At 46.3% G+C, this 23,468-nt stretch overlaps 1 protein-coding gene across 2 annotated transcripts in view; it reads right to left on the reverse strand.

Annotated features, from left to right (window-relative positions):
• Positions 1–22: 22 nt before the first annotated feature.
• LOC147043485 (cell adhesion molecule DSCAML1-like) overlaps positions 23–23,468 on the reverse strand; it is a 32,538-nt gene continuing 9,092 nt past the window's right edge. The window contains exons 4-33 of one of the 2 annotated variants that reach the window (XM_085935265.1): positions 17,119–17,265; positions 16,748–17,026; positions 15,630–15,905; positions 15,256–15,552; positions 14,336–14,608; positions 13,547–13,831; positions 13,351–13,470; positions 13,086–13,262; positions 12,402–12,601; positions 12,073–12,169; positions 11,864–11,992; positions 11,607–11,774; positions 11,457–11,527; positions 10,751–10,991; positions 9,837–9,983; positions 9,096–9,251; positions 7,678–7,817; positions 6,180–6,333; positions 5,596–5,713; positions 5,312–5,475; positions 5,143–5,241; positions 4,753–4,941; positions 4,375–4,662; positions 3,963–4,118; positions 3,843–3,873; positions 3,588–3,706; positions 3,347–3,499; positions 3,070–3,270; positions 2,680–2,991; positions 23–2,512 (exon numbers count right to left, since the gene is read on the reverse strand). In XM_085935265.1, the coding sequence (XP_085791391.1) occupies positions 2,076–2,512; positions 2,680–2,991; positions 3,070–3,270; positions 3,347–3,499; positions 3,588–3,706; positions 3,843–3,873; positions 3,963–4,118; positions 4,375–4,662; positions 4,753–4,941; positions 5,143–5,241; positions 5,312–5,475; positions 5,596–5,713; positions 6,180–6,333; positions 7,678–7,817; positions 9,096–9,251; positions 9,837–9,983; positions 10,751–10,991; positions 11,457–11,527; positions 11,607–11,774; positions 11,864–11,992; positions 12,073–12,169; positions 12,402–12,601; positions 13,086–13,262; positions 13,351–13,470; positions 13,547–13,831; positions 14,336–14,608; positions 15,256–15,552; positions 15,630–15,905; positions 16,748–17,026; positions 17,119–17,265 (5,624 nt within the window). In that variant the 3' untranslated portion in view covers positions 23–2,075. Of the gene's footprint in view, positions 2,513–2,679; positions 2,992–3,069; positions 3,271–3,346; positions 3,500–3,587; positions 3,707–3,842; positions 3,874–3,962; positions 4,119–4,374; positions 4,663–4,752; positions 4,942–5,142; positions 5,242–5,311; positions 5,476–5,595; positions 5,714–6,179; positions 6,334–7,677; positions 7,818–9,095; positions 9,252–9,797; positions 9,984–10,750; positions 10,992–11,456; positions 11,528–11,606; positions 11,775–11,863; positions 11,993–12,072; positions 12,170–12,401; positions 12,602–13,085; positions 13,263–13,350; positions 13,471–13,546; positions 13,832–14,335; positions 14,609–15,255; positions 15,553–15,629; positions 15,906–16,747; positions 17,027–17,118; positions 17,266–23,468 lie in introns of both variants that reach the window. The other variant, XM_085935263.1, reaches the window with a different exon arrangement.

Below are 23,468 nucleotides of genomic sequence, written 5' to 3' on the forward strand. Positions count from 1 at the left end.
CTTTATTGCACAAGGTGTTAGAATGATCTTTTTAGTTTTTGCGTTCTTTTCATAGAAAATGTACTTTTGAACACAAGCAATTGCTGTAACAAGCAACTCAAACAAATGTTTGGGATACCCTCAAGAATTATTATTTTTTTTGGACATTTTTGATTTTCATACATATGTTCCTTCAAATGTTTCCCTTTTAGCAAGCATGCAATGACTTCTTTTTAGAGGATCAACAAAATACAAAATTATGATTTAAAAAAAAAATGGGACAAATGACAACATCAAAGACCTTAAAAAAAGAATTTAAAAAAATTGACAAATTAGTATCAAAACATGAAGGGGAAAGAAAAATGTTTTGCCCATTCAGAAGTAATATACCGTATGTTTGACTCTTATTTCAATTCTTGAAACTGGAGGATTCAACTGTGACGTGTCCCCTTAACCATTCTGACGAAAATAGCTCTTCATACAAAACTGTGTTTTATGTACAAGACTTCATCTATAAACAACACTGACAAAGGTAGCAGATGCTGCATCTAATATGGTTGTGGGGTAAGGATATTTTAACTTGATTTCATCCGCGTTGGGGTTGGAGGAGGGGAGGGGGGGGGGCAGAGGGGAATGCACCACTCTGACATTCACACCCCACTCCACTATTTATGTACATATTGTAATAGCAGTTTGTGTGACCAAAAGAGCTACGAGTCCCTGATTTGTTTTGGCGGACAGGCCACGTACATGACTTTAGTCTAGAATCTACATTTTCATGAAAGCCCAAACTAACTCTGACAAAACAACAAATCAACTCTCCTCGACACAAACATAGAAAATAAAATATAAAGCTATCACGGAGATGCTTTAGAGGGACATTCCAGTAGCTTCTTGTGTGAATGTTCACATTTGTGGAACGTTTACAGTACCTCAGACGGGACATCAAGAAGGATATTCATAGAGTGATGATTTGCTAACTCGCCCATCACTGACAAACATTTTCCAACGTTAGAATATTTTATCTCGTTCACATCATTACTGAGATTCCTTCTACTAGGGCTTAATGGGGAGCTTGGTTGCCATGACGACAGCTGTAGCTGCTGGTTACAGACACTGGGCTGTGAGCAATTTTATTCATGAAATGCGCATAAAATGCAACGACTGACTTCAACTGGAGTGCCAATCATCCAGTCACCCAATACGACAATAATAATAATAAACAATGAGTCTATTTTGCTTTACCCATTTCCTCATATTGACACTATTATTTCATATTCATTCAGCACATTCATACTTAACTTTAATTCTTTCTGTAGTCAAACTTTATTAAATGTATTAATTATTTTTTTTCATGATTGAGCGATTGTCTCATTCTTCTTAAATTTGACTGTCTGGTATATTATATAACTGACTTCTGTAAATAATACTACACAGCCGTAGTACATACAATTTATGTTTTATCATATTTTCAATGAGATGTCAATATACCTATATAGAAAAAATATGTTAAATCTTTTTAAATAGCAAACATTCTCTATTTGCAATGCGGGGTAAGAGCAAGTGGTTCATTTGGGTTGACCTGACTTGACAATATACTCTCAGAGCGCGACGCATGTCGAGATAATGGAGAAGTGAAATGCGCTATATAAAGTGTTATATCTTCTTTTAGAGGACAATTGCCAATCATTATTAGAGAAACATACAAAGGGTAAATGATAGCATAAGAATAACCAACTGAACTGGACGTCCTCCAAATGGTCAGTAATATTCAAACAACTTTAGCGTGTGTGTGTGTGTTTGTATGAGACACGTAGTCCTCACCGTCATGGACTCAGAGCTTTTTGCTCCACACAAATAATCAATACATTTGGCTGCCCACCTCCAGAAGCCAGCATCAGCCGGCCGTAACTGTTAGTTGGTGTTAGTAGTTCTTTTTGAGAGTCCCTCGTGGAATTCAAAAGCAAAGTTAGCTGTCTAGGAGGACACCTATGGGAAGGGCAGCGGAACTTCAGTTGGAGTCGGGTACAAAATACGGTGACGTGACCTTTGAGCCCCCGGCCGAGGGGGGAGCGGGGAGGCTGGCACCGATTGGACTAAACCAGCGTGTAGGACTTGGAGTAAGCCCCCGCGCTTTGTTTCTGCAGCCGGCCCAGCGCGGAGGAGCTGCTCTCCAGCAGCGAGTCTCTGGAGCCGCCCATCTTGTTGCTGCTGTTGGTGGGGTTGCTGCTCGTGCTGGACGTGGAGGCGGTGGCCGCCACGTTGGAGCTGGGCATGGTGAGAGTCCTCTGGGGCAAGGTGGCCGTGCCCGAGCCGGCGCCCAAGCTGCCCAGTCCCGAGTGGCCCAGTGTCAGCGCCTGCTGCTTGGCAGAGTCTAGAGTCTTGTGGCGTCCCTGCGTGTGATACGCACGCTGCGTCAGGCTGCGGATGGACGCCTCCCGGGGGGGCACGGCCGGGCACGGGTCGTGCAACTCCCCTTGCTTGCGGAAGAAGGGATCCGTCTTCATGTAAAGGGGGAGGTTGCAGAATTCACCTGAGAAAAGCAACACGGTGTTAAGGTGGAAGACTCTTCTGACCTTAGACGGACCCATGGCCCTACTTTTGTCTAAATGAAGCTTCTCAATTCACTTGGACATAATTTAATCATAGGTGAAGGGGGAATATTTTGCTGGAATACGCGAGTAGAGGATCTCAACTTACTTTTGTTTGCGCGATGAGGAATGGGCACAGCTACATTTTTACCACGGTCATAGTCCTGCGGTTTGGGCGGCGAGGCGGTGAAGCGGCAGATGCCCGGCTCGGACGGCGTGCTCAACGAGGTCATGCTGTCGGCCGGGTCGTTAGTGCCTGTGGTCATTTGGTCAGAAGAGCTGTCGGAGATAAAGCACTCCGTGATGGTGAACTTGGCGTGCTGCAGATGCTCCTCCAGTTTGGCGTGCTCGTACGCCCTGGCCAGTTCCTCGTAGGTGGACGAGGCGCTTTCCGTAGACACCATGCTGTTACGCCCCTTATCTGTCAACGCAAAGAAAGAAAGATTTGGTCAATAGCGGCGTTTAGAGGCGCTGTTAAAAATGTCCCAACGTGTTTCACCTGTGTCTTGAGAGAGGCTGGCGCTGTAGCTGTCGCTCTCAGTGGCGGTGATGCCGTGAGACCCCATGGTCCGCCAGTCGGAGGTCAGAGTTCGCGCGGAGGCCGTGGACTGGCTCTGACTGGGCCGGCTGAGCGTCCACTGGCTGGAGTATCTATTTCTAGAGCTGTGAGCGGATTTGATGCTCTTTCTGGAAACGGGGTCTGAAATACGGTTCGGTCGTTATGCACGCTGACAGGTTTTTGTTTTGAACACTTCATCGAGTTTCGGCCGCCTTACTTGTGCCGGGTCGGATATCGGACATGTCAATCAAAGGTCCGGAATTTTGGATGAGGGCTTGATGGTGAAGAGATACGCCTGTGCAGAAGTTTTGCGGGTTGACTGATTGGCTGAATTCTGTGTCTGTCACTGGCACTGCAGCTTTGTCCTCTCCTTTGAGAGACACATCGTGAAAGAAAGTTAGTAGCGAAAAAAAATTCAGTCTGCACAGACCAATAAAGAATATGGATGGATGTCGGACCGATTTGTTTGATGCCTTCCTTGTCCTCAATGAGCAGCTGCACACGAGGTATATCAATGTGGAGCCGTGGCCCCTGCGGCGGGCCCTTCACAGGAGTGTCAATACTCCGATTGTTCTTACTGCACACACACACACACACACACACACACAAAAAATAAAATAGATAAAATATACTGCTCATGACCGAGTACTTTTGCAGATTCTGATGGCTTTTGAAGAACTAATGTTTGTTTTGAAATCAAATCTTCATCTCACCTGATGAGCATCTCGGCCAGGCTCTTGGCATCTAGAAATAAGCAAAAACAAAGAGGGAGGAATACATAACAGCGGGTCAATTTTTACAGCGTGTTTTTCTCGTCAACACGTTCATCTTACCTCGAAGTCGTTTCAGTCTTTTCTCTTTACGCTTCTTGCGGATAATGAAGAGCAGGGCGACACCGATGGTGACCAGGATGACAGGCGAGCCGATGGAAAACAACTTTTTCACATCGTCACCCTCCCCGCGGGCGGATTTGATGGGAGGGATTGTACCTGTTGTAGGCAAGACATGCAATCAAGGCATGCTGTTGTGTCTTTTTAAAAACGTGAAGGCAGTGGGAGAATTTCTCCTTCTATTTGAAATGGTGAGAAACAATCCAGTACAAAGTACACTTTCATATTATTTTGCTTTTACTTAAGTATAGGAGTACACTTAGCAAAGTATGTTTACAAAAGCGCCAGTGAGTATGTTTTGCTACTTGTTGGGGCTCACACGATGAACCGGACGATGACTTTGAGTTACACTTACTTCCATCGTAATCGGTGGTGGCAAACTGGGAACTTTGGTTGCCGCAGCCGGCGCTGTTGCAGGCCTTCATTTTGAGCTCATACCAGGTTGCCTCCCGTAGCTCACTGAGGAATAGCTGAGTGGTGGAGTTGGCTTTGAGGCTCTGCCAAGCCCAAGTGCCTTTAGGCCTGAAGTCCAGCATCATATCAGTGATGGGGCAGCCGCCGCTGGTCCAACCCTGCAGGTTGAGGCCTGCGTGCGTCGAGTTGATGTGGGTGAGCAGCGGCTGGTCCTTGTTGAACACGGGCTCTGTGGGAAGCGAGAACAGCCATTGAGATGATCAGGAGGTGCGCAACGAGAACAAACATTTCCATTGCAGACCATCAATTGGTCCCTCACCTCTGCCGTGTGTTTTGGCTTCAATAATCTCACTGATGCGCCCTGAGCCCACACTGTTCTTTGCGGCCAGCTTGACCTTGTACCACGTTCCACAGCGTAGATTGTCCAATCTGAAGGAACGTTCGCTGGAACTGATAAAAACGTCCCTCCACTCTTCTGTGTTGTCCACTGAATACTGCAGTACAAAGCCTAAGCAATCAGACCAAAGCTTTCAGTTAGGGCAGGAGGCACAAAAGTGGGGAAAATAATCCTCTGTTATGTCTGTTGACCACCAGGGGGCAGCAGTCATTTGCATTTAGATTGCCTCCTAGTTATTTCAGAAGCTGTTTACATGATAATGTGTTTTCCACAATCTGTGACAGAAGCATGATGCGGATGTTGTTGCCATACCTCTTATGGAACTTCCACCGTTGTCCCCCGGGATCCAAGCCAGCGTGATGGAGGAGGTGGATGTGGTGGAGACAGTCAGGCGAGGCTGGTCTGGAGGAACTAGAGAGAAACGTGTAAGCGGTGACTTCACAACTGAGCAGAAACAATATATGGATCACGTTTTGCTTACCTTGCACTACGAGATTGACAATGATGGTGTCAAAACCAAGCGTGTTGGTGGCCGTACATGTGTAGTAGCCCGAATCTTCTGCTTTGACTGAACGTAGCACGAGCGTGCCATTGGAGAAGATCTGCCGCTGACTGTCAGCGGTCACCGGAATGGCCGAGTCCTCACTGGCAAACGAGATGTTAGCAAGTTTTATTGTCATTCTCTGCATCATATAATCGACGTTTTTCATAAGGTGGCAAATAAAATAAAAAAAGTCTTCTGACAGTTGTGTAGGATGAGCTGACCTGTCTTTGGTCCATTTGATGGTGGGAGCCGGCTCCCCCACAGACTTACAGGGCAAACGTACTTCCTTCATCCAGGGCGTGGTCACCGTTCCCCCAAAGGACAAGATTTTGGCTGGCACTACAAAGCGAGACACAAAGACATTACACAAAGTGTTTGTTTGACAGATACACCCAAATAGTGTGGTTCCCCCCCCCCCCCCTCCATCTTTTGTTTGCTTTACAACTGGCCCAGTTTGTCTGAGAGGGAGGCCTTTATGCATGGCCGAGCCCCTCCGCTGACCTCGTACTTTCCCCGGTCTATCTTCGAGCCATAGATGGTCCCTCTATTGATTCTGGCCTGCTACCTCGATCCCCAAGGGTCGTTTTACTCCGGACTAGATAGGCCCTGTTCATCACCACATAATTAACAACAACGTAGCTGGCACTCAATCAATACTATGGCTGTCAATCAATAGCGGAGGGCGCAGGCAGAGCCAGGAGGAGGGCAGGTGATGAAAGTGATGTGTGAACAGCAGATCATGTTGCTGTTTAATAGCCATCGTTGGCTTGTGTAACCTTTGACGAGATTCGCCTTGGTGACTCACCTTTCCCGGCCGGCTCCACTATGACCTTTGCGCTCACGTTGCCCCGGCCGGCGGTGGTGACGGCAGCGGCCCAGATGTGGTATTGTTTGCCTCGGCTCAGGTGCGTGATGTGGTAGAAGAGCATTTCTGGGTTGGCCTCGTACTCACTGGGCGCCTGAGACGGACAGAGTCTTGCGTTAGAGGATTGCAGACTAATTGGGTTCACTTCTGCCAATCATACTTTTCACCTTTTTTCCTGTATGGCTTCTCCTTTTACAAAAAAAAAGTCTTTAGTCTTTTTTAGTCTTATCCCTTGCTAAATTTTCTGTCCACTTGAACAATCTTCGATATTTTATGTCATTTGTGGATTCAGCATAAAAGATACTTCCGATACTTAATATGATGAGACAAATTTTTAAAAAAAATGACCTTGATCGTATTTCACCTTAAATTTCTTCATTTGGCCTTAAAAAAAAGTATTCACAACAAGATATTTCTGATATATTTTTTTATATACACACCATAGTGATCAAAGAAAATGCATCATTTAATTCGAACAATTTGAATTATTTCCACTATTTGGGCTTAGTAACAATCTTTAAAATTATTTTTACACTCGAGTCAGCCGCCAGGCAAACTCTCATACATCCACTGCATTCTCTCAAGTCAATCTCTTGTTGTGTCTGTTTAATCTGCTCATCTTTAGTCTCTCTCTTTCAGAATTAGCTTTCGCCTCTTTCCCTCGCTGTCTAAATCGGTGAGAGGGCGGAGGGACACGGGGACGGAGGACGCGTGTGCGAAGGGGGTGCGAACATTCCACCAGAATAGCGGCCGTGTTGTGGTGATCCAGGGAGTGATACGGGGAGATAATGAAAAGACGGACAAAAGCACTCTCATCTCGATGTGACTGATACCCTCCTCTGCTCCCTCCTCCTTCCCCGCCCGTCTGTCACTCCACCCCCCCCCCCCGCTCCCCCCCCTATTTCCCCTCGGTCTCTGCCTACCTCTAATGGTGTCTTTCTTTCAGCCTCCCTCCCTCCCTCCCTCCCCGTCTCCCAGCCCCGTGCTCATTTACATTGCGCTCGTGCACAGAAATGGAGAATCATTTTTGAATAACAACAAAGTGAGAGGTGTCAGAATTCACGGTGTGATGCGTGTGCGCACGTGATAGAACCAAAAGTGAAATGCCACGCACGGGTGGTATAAATAGCAAATGGCTGAAATGTGATGTCTGTGTGCCTCTGTGATGCGGCACTGTGCATGTGTGAGCTTGTTCTCGGCCTCATTTGCATATCTACGTCTCATCACGTTGCCAAGACAACCTCATCTGTTCATCTGGGAGGGCAGGAAATAAGGCGACGGCGCAAACACAATGAAAGAGTGACAAAAAAAGCACACGTACAAACACACCCGCATTTCTTAGGGTTCGTTTAAGAACATCCTTCAAATCCGCGATGGGAGCTTGCAAATTTTCAGATTGTCCCAAACGCGTTTCGATATTTTCTTTTGACTGGCTTACCGGCTGTCCAGAACCCGGGCTGGAGCAGTAAATGGTGTACTTGCGGATGACACCATTAGGTTTGTGGGGAGGCAACCAGGACACGACCACACTGCTCAGAGAAGATGGAACTGCCTTGATTCCAGCAGGTGGACCGGGAACTAAAAAAAAAAAAAACATGGCGGCGGGGTTAGCAGACCAAGCATCAAATAGAAATATTCACAAGTATGTTGGGTGATCAGGCTTGTTTGCAGCTTTTTTTAGTTTTATCCCTTGCTAAGCTGCTCCGGACGGACAGGAAGTGTCTTTGCGTGGCAAGGGGGTGACATATGTCCATTCAGACGTGGGTCAGCAGTTCTCCCTAACTCGCAACCCTACAAACAGATTAGACACTAATATCTGATCCTCCGTCAGCCACTTCAGCTTGACACTGCACGTAAAGCTTAATACGCTCAATTGCAAGTCATCGAGCCAAAGACTCGAGGAATTTAAAATGGATGTGCACTTTACAGTAAACACACAAAAGCAGTGGACAGCGTGAGAGCGAGGCCTTTTTGTCCCCTAAACTATAGAGCTCAGGGTTCACGGTGTCAAACCTATTCAACTGCTGACATAAATATTAGGTGTGTCTGACAGTGGGCCTCATCTCAGGGCTACAAAAAAAAAAAAGAGGCAAGCACTGCAAGCCTCTGTAAATTCATCACCGATTTCTTTTCCCCACCAAACGTAGGCCTCTCTGATCCCGCTATTCAGCCACTCGGTACTCAGAGGGGATGTAACAGGGCAGCTTTTTTACAAGCGAGGCAAGGGTGAAACGTTTGATAGCTTGCTGAGGATGGGGAAAGAGCATTGTCATAAATGAAGTGAGTTCAATCCCAATCTGGTGCCCAGAATCCGCCGAGTATTCTGCAATCCACCTTGCGATAAAAAGCAACAGCGTAGGAAACATGATTGTTGCATTGTGATTTGTTGTTCTGATAAGGGAGGGGCGGGGGAGGTTGACACAAAAAGACACAAGGAGACTCGAAGACACACAATAAGCTGCATGATGTTTCTGTATATCTCCCCATCTTCAACCCTTGTTTGCCACCCATGCCCCTTCCTCTTCACATAATCCTGCCTCCAATGGTGTAAGCACAAAATGAATTCATTCTAATCCAAGAGGAGTTAATCCTTCTGCCTACAGCAAGGAGGCTGACGGAAAGGATGCAGGCCCAGGATGATGGTTGATTCCTGTGTGCTATATGCTGGGAGAGAGAAAGAAGACCCAGCCCCTCCCATCAGGCCTCGCTCAGCCCTGAGCCGTGTACCCAAAGCCTCTTAATTCTCATTAGCACCACTAATGGAGCTTGCTAGCATCAACCAGCTTTTGTCATGGGTTTGAGATACACCCAGCACAAATGTATGTAAATTCCTTTTGTGTGTGTGTGTGTACTCACGATCTTCACGAGTTTGGATGTACAGCACGTTGCTGCGGACTCCGTCGCCAGCTTGTGTATACGCTAGCACCTGAACACTGTAATTTGTGAATTTCTCTAGTCCTCGCAGCTCCACCTGCTCTCGTGTGGTGGTGATGTTCTGCATCTCTCCCCACTCTGAGAATTTTTGAACGATTGAATTCATTCATTAAAAAATGTCGGTATTTTGCTTATTAATCACTACAGTGAACCTCCACATAGTTTGGCCTTTATAAAAAAAAAAAAAAAATGTTTCTGCATTATTTACTGATTTTCTTTTCAGGCCAAAGCAATCAAAGTAAAACTTTGGCACCATCTTGACATAGAGGAACTATGTTGAAGTGAGTTGAGGAGTTCCGGTTTTATGGTACAATAAAAGTGGAGGTTCAGTGTACACAAACGTAAATCACACGCCATCTACGGGTACAAAACAACAATTGTAACAAAAGTATTGACACATTTTAGGATTTTAAATTGCATCTAAAATATTACAGCACTAAAATACACACTACTACGCCAAGCACATAGAGCATACAGTACATTTACACACAAACATATTTAACTGCAACAACAAAAAATAGAAAGAGGAAGTGCTTTATGGGGTACACACACGTCAACGACATCAACAGTGAGGGGGGGGGGGGGCTATTTGGTGAAGTTTAGAATGATATAGATGATAATTACTCTGCATTGGCCATTGGGCCCGGCCCCCACAGCACCCACCTCCGTCGGGGAAGAGGGACCAAAACACAACCCGGTAGCCTTTCAGCACACCGTGCAGCGTCAGCCGTGGAGGCTCCGCCCACGTGATCACCGCCTCGTCTGACGTGACCGAGATGGCTCGTACGTTCTGCGGTGGTTCGCTGGGTACTGGGATACACACACACAGCAAATAGGTGAATTTTTTAGCTTAGGGCTGCAGCCGCGCGGGGTCATTGCTATCGTTAAAACGGGCAGACGGATTGAGCTAGTCTACTGACATTTGAGGAACTTCAACCCTGCAAGCCACAGGCAGGAATAAATCAGTCAAATAAGGACAAACAAGCTCTCAATGGCTCCTTGTTCTAGAAATGGAGGAAAAGAACATGGAGGAGAGGTCTCTGTGATGAGAGTGGGTGGGAGAGATATGAGCCAATAGTAAAGTAGCTACACCTCAAGGGGGTTCAAATGCAAATGAGTCGGGTGGGGTGAACAAGATGTGGAAGATAAAATCGAGAGAAACGCCGATATTCATCTTCAACGTAATTGCACTTGAGGTGACAGATCCAGACAACCTATCTGGGCAATTACAAAAACACCATCAAGTCATCGACACAAAAGGAAAGCAGCGGTACGGCCCAATGAGAGAATCATCGGAGAATAAAAAAAGCCAAGGAAAATATTTGACCCAGATTGAACCAAAAAGCAGTGAGACAATGACAAAGAGAAGGTGAGAAGGGAGTATAATAAGGTTCCTCGTTCCTCCCTCGGCTTCAACCAGCCTAACGAGGGTGCTAATTAAAGGAGGGAGGCTCATGGGGTGGGAGGGGGTGCTACAAATCAACCATTTTTAGTGTTCTTGTGTGCAGCAGATTTTATGTTATTGTTCCATTGTGGCTTTAATGCAACTATTTTGTCACCATAAACATCTTCCTTACCGTCTTCCAGCGTGGTTGCATTGATCTCCGTACTTGAAGGCCCCGTTCCAGCTCTGTTGAAAGCCTGGACCACCACTCCGTACTGGGCAAACTTCTTGAGGTTGTCCAGGGTGTATACTTCACTGTCTCCGGTAGCTTTCATTTCCACAATGCTGTATTGGCCGTTGCTGCCCGGGCCGTTTTCTCGGTAGCCAATCTGGTAGCCGCGGATGACACCGTTTTGTAGCTCCTTCTTGGGTGCCTTGAAGAGATGTGTTGAGAACGTTCAAATTAACTAATCTACGTTGTTTATTTTTTTTCCACTTGGACATACGAGGAAGCTAAAATTACAGTATATTTAGTTTTGTATTTTTGGGGGCGGTGGCTGAATAGAGCATGTTTGTTAGCATGATTGCAGGGTAATGTGTTTCCCACTGATTTGCACTTGAGCGCACAACTAACACAATAATAACGATACGAGAATCGAAATAACTACGCGTTGCCCCAGAAAAGACGCTAATAAGAGCTGAAATACAAAACGCATCTGCAATATTATTTCACTGCGATTCTTATTATTACATCACTGCAAAGTCGAGCAATCCCCAGATATCGTCCAAGCGGAGACATATGGTGAGCAATCGGATTGGATGCTAAGTCAGTGCTTTGAAACAATTCCTTGGCATAAGTGGCACATATTTTCTGAGCCCACATATTGTCAGTAATTTACCCTCCATGTGACCCGAATACTCTGTGATGTCATGGGCTGCAGGATCACATCCATTGGTGGTCCATCAGGTGCTATTGAAGGCAAGCCATCGCATAAGTTATGAATGTCACAATTCTGAAACTTTTTTTCCACATGAGAAAGATGACTCACGTGCTTCTTCGGTACTAATTGTTAGCTCTTTGCTTGGAAGGCTCCGGCCAATCTTGTTGTAGGAATACATGCGGATGCTGTACACGCAGGCCGGGTGCAGCTCGACAATATTGGCTTGGTTGTTGGTGGGTGAGATGTTCCTGGTTGTGTACATGTGGTCCCACGAGTCTGACATGTGGAGAGATCAGGATTTGTTAAATTTTTTATAGAACGAGACAGATCATTAAAACATGTCTGGAAGGTTTTGGGCTAGCTACCTGACTTGTTCTTGTACTCAATGTCATAGCTTGTGATGATGCTGTTCCCGTCAAACCTTTGGATCCAGCGTAAGTTCATGCTTCTGTCCTTCACCTCTCTTACTTCCAGTTCAGGGGGATCCGGCGGTTCTGTGAATACAGAATTTGTAAGATTAGATGTCTCCATTGGATCTCTGATCCAAACTTATTAGTCAAATTTGAAATGTTACCTTGCACAGTGAGTTGGATGAGTCCTCGACCTTCTCCGTAGGAATTTATGGCGTGACAAGAGAAGAAGACAGAATCTCCTCTGTCTGCTGGGTTCAGCTGTAAGCAAGAAAAATGATAACCAGCTCAAATGTCAGATCAAAATTATAGACTAGCAAGTAGCACAAAGGTTGCCCAAATGTCTTTGTAGAATTTAATCACTTTTTACATCCCCATCTGAATTATTTATGTTTTTAATTATTTTAAATAACACAAGTAATTCTTCTTCTTCCTCAGCTACACGGCCATAAAGGCATCAGACATGTCATGTATATCGCGCTCAATATTTGACCTTTAGGGTGGAGATGACTTCATCTCCCTTTTTGTTGATGGTGATGGAATAACGGGGGTTTCTCTCGGCGTCGATGACCGTGTCGCCTCTTTCCCAACGGATGATGATGGGCTGCTCGCCTCGAGCTGTGCAGTTCAACTCCTTGGTCTGGCCCTTTCTGGCCATGGTGGTGTTGGGGTGGCTGGTGATCATCGCGGGGACTGAGAAGAATGGCAGAGCCGTGTCAGTATGACAAATAGCATTACATGGCATAATGAGACAAGGGAGCAGGGAAGAGCTCATGGAAATGGAGGAGGGATTACAAATAGTAGAACCATCTCCATATCTTCCCTTCCTCTTGCATTTCACGCTTTAAGCCCCGCTGGCTGCATCTTTTGCGCCTGCCTCGTTCCACACCCCTGCTTCGATCTCTCCTCCGCTCAGACATGGATTATTGATTATAGGGGTTTCTTGTGGTTTTGTTTTCATCACTAATTCATCAGTCCTTTTCCACAAACAACATTGGGCAGATGGAACACATCATTCAAGAGTAAATCTAACCCCAGTTAGGGACGGAGTCATGTTTTTTATTAAGTTTGGTCCACAGTATATGGAGGCAAAAAAATAAATAAAATGCATTCATTCAGAGTTGATTTCCCACCAGATAAAAAAAAAAAGTAAACAGATGAAATAATTGACACTTACTCTTGACAGTTAGGATCATGCTCTTACTGATGTCCGAACCCACTCCGTTAGAGGCCTGACACAGGTAATACCCGCGGTCGTCCTCCAGCACATGTCGGATAAGCAGCGACCCGTTGGACATGATCTGGATGCGACCGGTCAGAGGGACCGGATGGTACTGCTGGGGGTTTCCGACACCTGCGTGACATAACATGTTTTTTTGTTGTTTTTTTTTTACTTGGACTCTTATTTATCTGAACGCTGAGACACCGTCATTATGTTTGACCTTTAGCGTGTTTCCACATGACTTTTGGAGGTGGGTAACCCTCCACCGAGCAGTTGAGAACTCCAGCTTTGCCGTAGATGCAGTCCTGGTTGTTTGGTTGCACCACAAAACGCGGTGGCACTGAGAAACACAAAGTCGGACTCAACTCGTAGGTGAAAAGTGCCATTTCAGCTCTACGTATATATTAGTGCCTCACCGGTAACAATCAGCTGTCGCTCCCAGCTGACGGTGGCGGCGGCGTTGCTGGCGATGCAGGTGTAGTTTCCGTTGTGTTTTAATGTCACCTTGGAAATTTGGAGGGAGCTCATGAACTCTTTGGTCTCGATCGCAACGCCGGAGGTGGGCCCTGGCACAATGAGCTGGCCGTCTTTGTGCCAGGTGATGCGTATGGGCATGTCCCCGGATGACACCACGCAGGCTATGTAGATGAGCTTCCCCACTGAGGTAGAGGGGATGTCGAAGGGCTGGATGAGAGGTGGCACTAAGGGGGAGAGAGAGGAACTCTTGACAAATCACAGTGGCTTGATGTGGAAAAAGTGGAAGCTCCAGTGAGAGAAGGTCATTGGCCAGTAGGGCTCCCCCCTTTTGCACCCTCCCCATCTCCTGTAGAGCCACTCTGGTTGGGATCCAATTGGCAAGAGGAAGTGGTTCCGTTGCCATAGTAATAGAGGTTGGCGCGGCGGTACTACAGCTGAGACATCTGGGGGATTTAATCTGGGCTTCATTATTATTCATCTAATTAAATCAGACACACGCAGGCACAGGCACATAAACACCTCTGTAGCTGCCCGGCCACCATCGTTACCCTTCCCATAGTCAAATTGAGTCGATAAGTCGACTAAAACACGATATATGTATGACTGGTACGGCCTGCAAAAAATTTAGCGAGTGTCTTTTTTTTTTTGGGGGGGGGGGGGACAATAGTATTGTATAAACTAACCTAGATGTTGTAAATTGACCACTTGAACAGATTCCTTCCACCTACCTTTAACAGAAACATGCACAGTCTGGTTGATTGACACTTGGGGCTGGATCAGAACACTACAAAGGTAGGTGCCTTCGTCGGCGCCCTTCTGTACGTCCGTTAGCCGCAGGGTGCCATTGTCAAATAACACTTGGCGGTGATTATCGGGCAGCTGCATTCCGTCCTTCAGCCACTTAATGGAGTAGTAAGGGTACCCAATGACACGGCACGTAATGTACGTGTTCCTGCCTGCCACTGCCGTCATGTCTCGCATGGGTCTGATTCGGGGTGGACCTGGAGACACGGGGAAAAGAGGGAGGGGGTGGCGGGGCGGACACAGTGGTCGGAAAGACGGGCCGATGAGGTGAGGGAGGTCGTGGCAGAGAGATGGAACGGCCATGGAAACAGAAGGTGAAGCGATAAAGGTCGATGGACAGAGTGATTGGGGTAAGTTGAGAGGTTACAGGGAGGTTAGTTTTGCTCCCTTTGCTAAAAGTGACTGAGGGTATTTGTATTTGTTTTCGTTATCTTAATCATCTATACCACAAATTGATGAGCAGACGGTGGTACCTTGACTTACAAGTTTGATTTTTTTTCCGTGACCAAGCTCGCAACTCAATTTACTCATTTATTAGATCCATTTTTGATAAAAAAAAAAAGTTATTATCATGAAAATTGAAAAATTATTATAACCCTTTGAAGTGCTTAAAGAAATACAGCTAACGTGAGAATGTAGAACCAAAATCGCCGATGAGTGCAAAAAAAATAAATAAAAATAAAATAATTAAAAAATAATAATAATTGGAAAAACCCCAAAGTTGGGGCACCCATAAGTCAAGGTATCAGTGTCTAGACATATTTTTTCATTTTCTTCACTAGGTGTAATGTATTTGTATAGAATGAAGTGTAGAGTGCATTTATATTGAAAAGCAGACAGGCACCTCTTACGTTTATGCGCGCTTGGTACTCGGCGCTGCCGGCCGAGTTGCGTGCGACGCAACGATAAACTCCCCCGTTTCGGATGAGCGGGTTGCTGACGTTGACGTGGGACACGGTCAGGCCGTCAGACTGGGTGTACTGGCTGGTCTTGTAGATGGAGTCTCGCACCACAGGTTCGTCGTCTAGCGTCCAGGTGATGGAGGGCGGCGGGGCTCCTTTGGCCTCACACACCAGGGAGAAAGGCTCGCCGGGGTTCACCACCTTCTCGCTGAAGGACGTCACAATCCGTGGGGTACCGTCTGACGATAAAAACAGACAACTATGAACGATTTGATGACACGCTGGACATCATCGCCGACATCCCCTTCCAACGTACCCTCCAGCAGAATGATGGAAAAGTCCTGAGACGTGTGGCCCTTGCGGGAAGCAAAGCACTGGTAGGCCCCGGAGTGGAACTTTTGCGCCGCAGTGATCTGCAGTGTGTCGTTGTGTTGACCCTGGATGGAGATGTGCTGATCGGGGAAGATGGGTTCCGTGTTCCGGTACCAGTTGATGGTGTATTCTGGAGAACCTTCCACAGTGCAGGTGAAGAAGAGTGTGCTGCTAATTCCGGTTTTCAGGTTCTTGGGAGATAAGGTCACTCGAAGTGGATCTGAAAGAAGGACGTCACGCAAAGTAACACAGAATTAGGAATACAGTGTATATTTCCATCCGCAGAGGAGCCAGAGCACAATCAGCAGCGGTGACTCAATCAGTTGAACGCGCTCATTAAAAAGCAGCTGGAGATATCGCTTCACATGGAGGTCCACTTATGTGTGTGTGCAAAATGTCAGTGAGCAATGAGGCAGCTGGTGGTGTGTGCTGGGGGGCATTGCTGTGCCTTCCAAGCAACACACACACACACACACACACACACACACACACACACACACACACACACACACACACACACATACACAACCCAGCCCATCCTGTCAGAGTCACAGAGTGTGCTGCCATGATGTGCCCACTGGCAAAGCTGAAGAGCGAGCGAGAGGATGGCGTCTGGCTTTTTGTTTAGCTGTACGCTTAGACACTTTTACCTCTCTGTCCTACATGATTATTATGGTGTGACTTTGTCGCTCATGTCATTCTAGTGCCATGTCTACTCATCTTGTCTCTGACCCCCCTGGTTTCTACTCTCTACCACCATCTTGCTCACCCTCCTCCTCAGTGATGCTGAGTTGGGCTGGCAGCTGTGTTATGGCTTCAGTCTCAGTAAATTACATCGCTGTCGCCCATTTTGAAAACTGACATGTTGGGGCAGCATATACTGTTGCTCTCACATGTTTGTTACAGACACTCACACAGTATGTAGCCCTCAAACCAAAAAGGAGAGGAGTGTGTGAATGGGATTGTCTGCCAGCTAGAGGAGAGAGTGTGGTAGTCTGTCAGTTTGTGTGTGTGTGCGCGAGTGTGTGTGTGTGTGTGTGTGTGTGTGTAGATCTCACACACCTATTATGTGAAGCTGTCCAGACACTTCCTTGGAGCCAAAGCTGTTGGTGACTTCACATGCGTAGCTGCCGCTGTCCTCCAGTCGCAGGTCACTGATGGTCAGCCCCGTTAAACGCCGTGTCCAGCGGGCGTCCGAGGGCAGCGGGCGGCCATCTTTCAGCCAACGCACAGTCGGGCTGGGGTAACCTCCCGCTATGCAGGGGAGCTCAATATTCTGGCCCGCGTACACCTCCCCTGCTTGAAAACTGTCCAGGATGGAGGGTGAGGACTCATTGGGGTCTGGAGATTTGGAATGAAACCAGAAAGACATGTTGAGATCAATTGATTGAAGCTGTGAGGTTGTGGGAGAAATTCAGAAGATCCTATCTGACCCATGACAGAGAGCCTGGCTCCATTGCTTTGGCGCGTCTCCCCGCTGTATTTATGCCTGGTAATGCAGCGGTAGGTGGAGAGGGCATCCTCCTTCTGGACATCTGAGATGTACAGAGCTCCAAAGGAGGTCAGCAAGAACCTGTTACCTGGAAGAAAAGAGTCAAGAAGAACTTTCATTCTCATTTGAGTATTTAACAACATTTGTGTTTCATCAACAATCTTTACTGTATCGGTTGACGGAGCCAGTATGGCGAATTTATTGACTACATGTTTGCGTTGTATATTTCGCGTGACCCCGCGAGAAGACGCAGGCTGCAATTTTACCGCTGCCTTTGTTTGCCCCCCCTGCAAAGAAGTCTTACAGGATAATGAGTACTTTAAGAGCGCTACTCCCACTGCAGTGACAAGTGGCTTGTCAAAACACTCCGACACAAGCCGAGCTACGGCGAGATCAGCGGGATGTGTCAAAAGTGCAATTTCCGTCCTTTGCCGCACACTGAATTCATCCTATCTGCTGATTCAATCACATGATTTCCCTTACTGACACCGTCCGTCTCGGACGAGCGGCTAGTGTAAAATCCATCTATCTTATAGTCGGCTCTCATTAGTCATTTCCTTCATTTGATCCGTCTCGGTGACGCAGCCTCCTCCTCGCGAGTGGCAGACGGAGTAAAATATTAATTATCAAATCACTGTGCTCCCTCAGCTTTTATTCATGCTTACTTGACAAGCTAACAAGAAACAGAGCCAATGTCCGTTAAAAGTGCACATGCTTGCATACGCATACACAAAAAAAGGTAGCGAATCTAACTCAGCACTATTAAGGCTTGTTTTGGTTAACTGCAGACATTTTTCTTCAACATAAATGGCTCTATAAAAAGTGTGTTCATCCAGAAAGAGGCTACACTGCCTCCAGGAGAGCTGACATTGTTGGAATTTTGCATGAGGTCCATTTGAGCCTCAATACAACCCATTAGTGGAAAGAAAGACTTTCCGGCGGGCAAATTGTTGGAATTTCTATTCATATTGGATGGAGATTCTTGAAAGTGAACATAATATCCAATATTTGATTGTGAACTTTCATTCATTCGAGTGTGGAAAAAAATGCAGACTATTTTCTGATTGAATTAAAAAAAAAAAAAATCACAAACAATACTTTCTATTTTTGGTTCTATTGCTGTTTTGAAAGAGATGAAAAATGAGAATACAGGATTCAATTCCCAATTGTATTTCCCTAACAAAACACTACTGTGATATAAAAGTTCACTTTCCTAATATGACAACATGTCTACGAGCTCTGAGACAGAACTCTGACAAATAATAGAGAAGACTGTAATCCAAGATGAAATTGTAAATGTGAGAGGGAGGGGGGAAAAATACCCCCACACTGCTAATAAATAGGATGCATACGGTAGGCCATTTTGGTCCAAGACTGTGTGTGCAATGGGTGTGAGAACCAGCAGGTTAGCAGCAGCCACATTTTTCCCCATGCAAATGAAGGCGTCGGCGCAAAGATAACGAGGCCCGTATTTCCACCTCCTCAGCGGGCCCATTATTTATTGATGTTCTGCATCTTTCCCCAACGCACCCTCCTTCACACGTTCTTCATCGTGTCCCTGTTGCTAGGGTCTCCTCACTGCCACCCTCATTCCGCTTTTGGTGTCATTTGAGCAAATTATGAAAGCACGTTAGCCTAGTCAGATATGAAACCGTGTTGTGAAGCTGCAAAAAATGACGATGGTAAAAAGGGAGTAGAAATAACAAATCTGAAAAAAAACAAAAAAAAACACGGTCATTATGTAGTTGCTAAAAATAGCTCCGGCTGGTTTTGTAGCCAATCGAAGGAAGCGGCTATTTGAAAATGAAAATCAATTTATAAACACGGTTTAAATAAACTAATAGAACACAATTTTTTTTGTGTTCTCAGCCACTCTTGTCAAATATTTTACTACTCTTACTGTTTTTTTACTGTAAGAGTTGTTTAGACTCTCCTATTTATGGAACAGCAACCCATCCGAGCATACAAATGAACCCGCAGCGGACAAGCACAACAGTGTTTCCTTTCCAATTGTAATTGGATGACAACCAAAGAATTTAAAAACACGACTTTGACGTTAGAAAACTGCTTTCTGTCACAGAGAAGAATCCAAAAGAAGGTGAAACTAGATGGGAGGAGGAATGGATCAAAAGAGTTGCGACTGTCATGGGAAGAAGAGGAGGAAACAATTCTGGAGATACTCTCTGTGGTACTGGTATCAACTCACACACACGCACAAAGTCATCACAACCGAGCTTTAAAAATAGGACAAAGTGTCTTTCTCAATAGGAACAAAAATATAATGCTTAGTTGTGAGCAATTGTAGCGGAAGCGGCTCCAATGGCAGAGAATGGCAAAGAGAAAGAGCAATGAAAATCGCGGAGGAGGTACCAGCCCATGTCTTCCTTTCAAACCTTATGCAAAAAAAAAAAAAAAAAAAAGGGGTGTTGCACACCCTAACATTGCTCGCTCGCTCTACGCTGCATAGCACAAGCAGGTGTCCGCCAATTAAATATATACACTTGTCTAGCTTTTATTCTCTTTGGCACTTAACCTCCATGAATGGCGTCCTCTTAACTCCTTCACTTCGCATTCAAAGCAGGCCCGAGTAATGCTTAACAAGCCATCGTGCGTCGGGGGCCCACCCCGCCGCATCTCCTCCATGAAAGAGACTTTGTTCAGGCGACCGAGCCGCTCAGACGGGGCAGAAGTCACGCTGCCAGTTAAGCCCACGCCGCATGAGCAATATCGCTCTTTTCCTTCTCGCTTCCTCTCCGTTGGTTTTCTGGACGGGCATCTCTGTAGTGTTTTCATTAAAAAGCCACGCTTCAGTGTCTAATCCAAACTGCTGTGGCCTTTCCTGAGCAATTCTGACTCCTTACCTCAGCTTTCAATCATGGCCTCTCTTTGCCGTGGCTAATGCCGGACAGTCGCGTGCACCGACAAGACAAGAGGACAACAAAGGTCAAGAAGAAGAATGGTGGTAGAGGAAAGGAGGGGTGGAGCAGACAGACTAAAAGTCCAGTTTTCCATTGCGATGAGACCACGTCTCTTCCGCTCCACCGACCGCCGCGTCCCAAATTGCCCTGTGTGACTTTAAACGGTAAACACTGGGGGGATGGGTGGCTAGGGAGTGCATGTGAGATGCTCAACGGGGTCCCTCGTAAAAGTCTTCTCATGCAAAGGATGTAGTTTCCATAGATACAACCCCGCACTGTCGAGACACGTCGCCCTCTATGAATGCATCTCCAGGCGCACGACGCTGCGTAAAGCTAAACGGACCGTCCCGGAAAAGAAAGAGCGGGGCCGCCAGCGGGACGAGGCATCAGAGGAAAACGAGGGACCGAGGGTGCGAGGTGGAGGAAGATGTAGAAATAGCACTCCATTATTCATGATGTGTGTTTCATGTGCTTGGTGACATCTGGGACAGGCGTGATAATGAGGGTCCCGAGAGAGGGAAAGTCACTCAAACACACACATCCCAATTCACCGCAGTTTGTAGAAATACGCTAACCTCGGCTCACCTCCTGGATACACACACCACTGACTCCAAACTGAGCTTTAGAGTGTTAATCCATGAAAGGAACCTGCCTGTTCTAACCAAAAACATGCACACAAAAAAAAAAAAATAGTGGACAATTACAATCCCCCTACCAAGTTATTTTGCTTCAGCTGGAGACAAACAACATTGTTGAATATATGGTGTGTGTTTGTGTGTTGAGGTGCACTTCAGCTTAGCCCATGGCCTGAGGCCGTGAGCTGCATTAGCAGCACTGAGTGGGTTGCCTGGTCTGCAAAACCAGCACCACCACCACCACCGCCCCCACCCGAGCATTAGAGTGCTGGTGGCAGAGGAGTGTCACTGCCCAGCATGGAGAGAGACGGGGCTTAACTCGCCACACATACACACACGTGCAAAGGCATGCACGCATGTTTACCAGAGAGGATCGTCCAAGTCCCAGGCAGCAAAGTAAACAAATAACCCCAGACGTTTGAAGAGTCACTAGACTCTTTAAAGTTCCTCATTGCGGCATCTGAGCATGACCTTGAGCGACTGTTGTCCACACCAAGTCTGCTTTTTTTTTTTTGTTTTTTTTTAAACGCTACTGTTCCAGCAAGACCCCAGCGCACGATAAAGCTTTGACTTTAGTTAATCCCATCAAACAGAGCTTGTGAGCCACTCAGAATTAGTTCATTATAGTGTTGGTGTGGCGACTGTGTGTGATTGCTCAGCAAACAGTGCGTCGGATCAATAGGTCTGATTGCCGGGTCATGTCGGAACATGACACTTGGAAGGCCACCAGGGATCACATTTGATTCTTGATTATGTCTCTGCGTGACCCCTTCAGACCTCATTTTGGCTATCGTGACAAATATAATCAGTTATCTGCAATGTATTTTGAACGATTATAAGCTGTGTTACATATATGATAAGGACATGTGAAAAGGACAAAAACATGGCCTTAAAACTTTGAACAGAAATCATTTTGAAATGTTATGTTATGAAAGGATTGGTAGGGATTAAAAAAAAAAAAAATAGACTGTTGTGGCCTACCAGACACTGAGAAGCAAACTGGACATTTAAATGTTTCCTTAAAGACAATTTCTTGGCAAAACGTGCTGTAATCTCCCGGCACTAATCCGTTTTTTGCTAACCTAAACAAAGCAACAGAGGAAAAGGGTTAAAACCTCTTGACTTAAATCTTATTTCTTAAACCAATCCAGGCAAGAGATCTCCTTTCACTTATTCGCACTAAGTCTTGGCACAAGCTTTCGTTTGTGATAGTGACTCAGAATACTTAGAAAATGACAAGAGTGGTTTAACCTTAATTGGGGCGATGACAAAAAAAAAGTTAAAATTCATAAATCTGTAAATTTGAGCTAATATGGAGTAAGTCTCTCCCTCTGTCAGATGTATTGCCACTAAGTCTGGCTTGAAGGCGGAGATGGTGGCCAGATTTGTGTCAGAGTGATGTGCTCTCGGGGACTTTCCCATCTCTCCCTCTTACACTGATTGACACTGATACGGCGATGCTCGACAAACATGCTCGTACGGCATGTGTGTTACACGGGCGGGCCATGCAGAGTGTTCCGTTTTAAGTGCACGTGAGCGGGCGTGTGTCCTAGTGTGTAAATAGTCAATAATAGCCGACACTTGTCAGCCCTCTCCTGAACACACACAAAGCCCGTGGTTGGGACATTGTTGTTCGCTGTCTCAAGCTGCCCCCCCGAATTCAGCACCCCCCCCCCCCCAAAACTGGCCTCTCAAGCAGAAATAATTATGCCTATTGTGGCCCTCGCGCACACACACACACACACACACACACGCACACGCTTGTGCTAATTAACACACTCTTCCACGTGCCTACTCAAGCTAACTGAGTAAAAGATGGCTGCCAGCAGCCCATCTGCTCCTGCCTCGCTCTCACTCTCACTGAGGTAAATGGGACAAAATTACACATACAAAAGAGAGGGAAGCATTGAAGTGAGCAAACTGCAAAACACAGTCATGCGGTTGGATTTGTACGTGAGCGTAAAAACTGACGCCATCTTGCAATTTCCTTCCTTGTATGGAGGTTTTATTGCATGTTTGGCTACATGATATCAGCTGCATGATGTGCCCCCCCCCCCCCCCCCCCCCTCCTTACACACACCCTGCTGGGTGCCACATGGGGCAGCAGTGGCAAGATCATTGAAGGGATGGAAGAGAGAGTGAGGAAACGTGATATCACTGGACAGTTTGGAAGGGGATGGGGGGGGCAGTCAATGAGGTTGTGTCCCATGAGCACTGGGGGAGGCCCCCCTGTCACACCACGGCGAGCTGAGCGCTACACAATCGTACGAACGAGCGCAGCTTTAATGTAGCCCAGGTTAATGTTTAATGGCTTTTCCCTTTTCAGGCGGGTTCATGTCAAATCTGGAAATGGTTTTATTGTGTCACATTCAAAAGTGTGTGTGTGTGTGTGTGTGTGTGTGTGTGTGTGTGTGTGTGTGTGTGTGTGTGTGTGTGTGTGTGTGCGGGGAGGAAGGGAGGCTTGTACATTTGTTCTCCCTAGAAATGAACGCATTTGTCGGACCAGTGTTTACATGAGTATGTGGTGTGTCAGACAAGCGTTTCTATTTATGTATTCTTTGCTCTGTGGGCACAAGCTGAGATTTACTAACAGACACCTTAGTGGAGTCTTAAGAAGACATTTAATTACTAGAATAAAAACAGTACCGCAGTACATGACACAGCAGAGATCAAAATGACGCAACTACCAAAGTGATCAGTTTAGATTCGTCATTGAATCTTGCTTAGCTTGATTTCAA

This window comes from Syngnathus leptorhynchus, chromosome 17 (assembly GCF_054491065.1).
Source record: "Syngnathus leptorhynchus isolate UIUO chromosome 17, UIUO_Slep, whole genome shotgun sequence".
Classification (NCBI taxonomy): Eukaryota; Metazoa; Chordata; class Actinopteri; order Syngnathiformes; family Syngnathidae; genus Syngnathus; species Syngnathus leptorhynchus.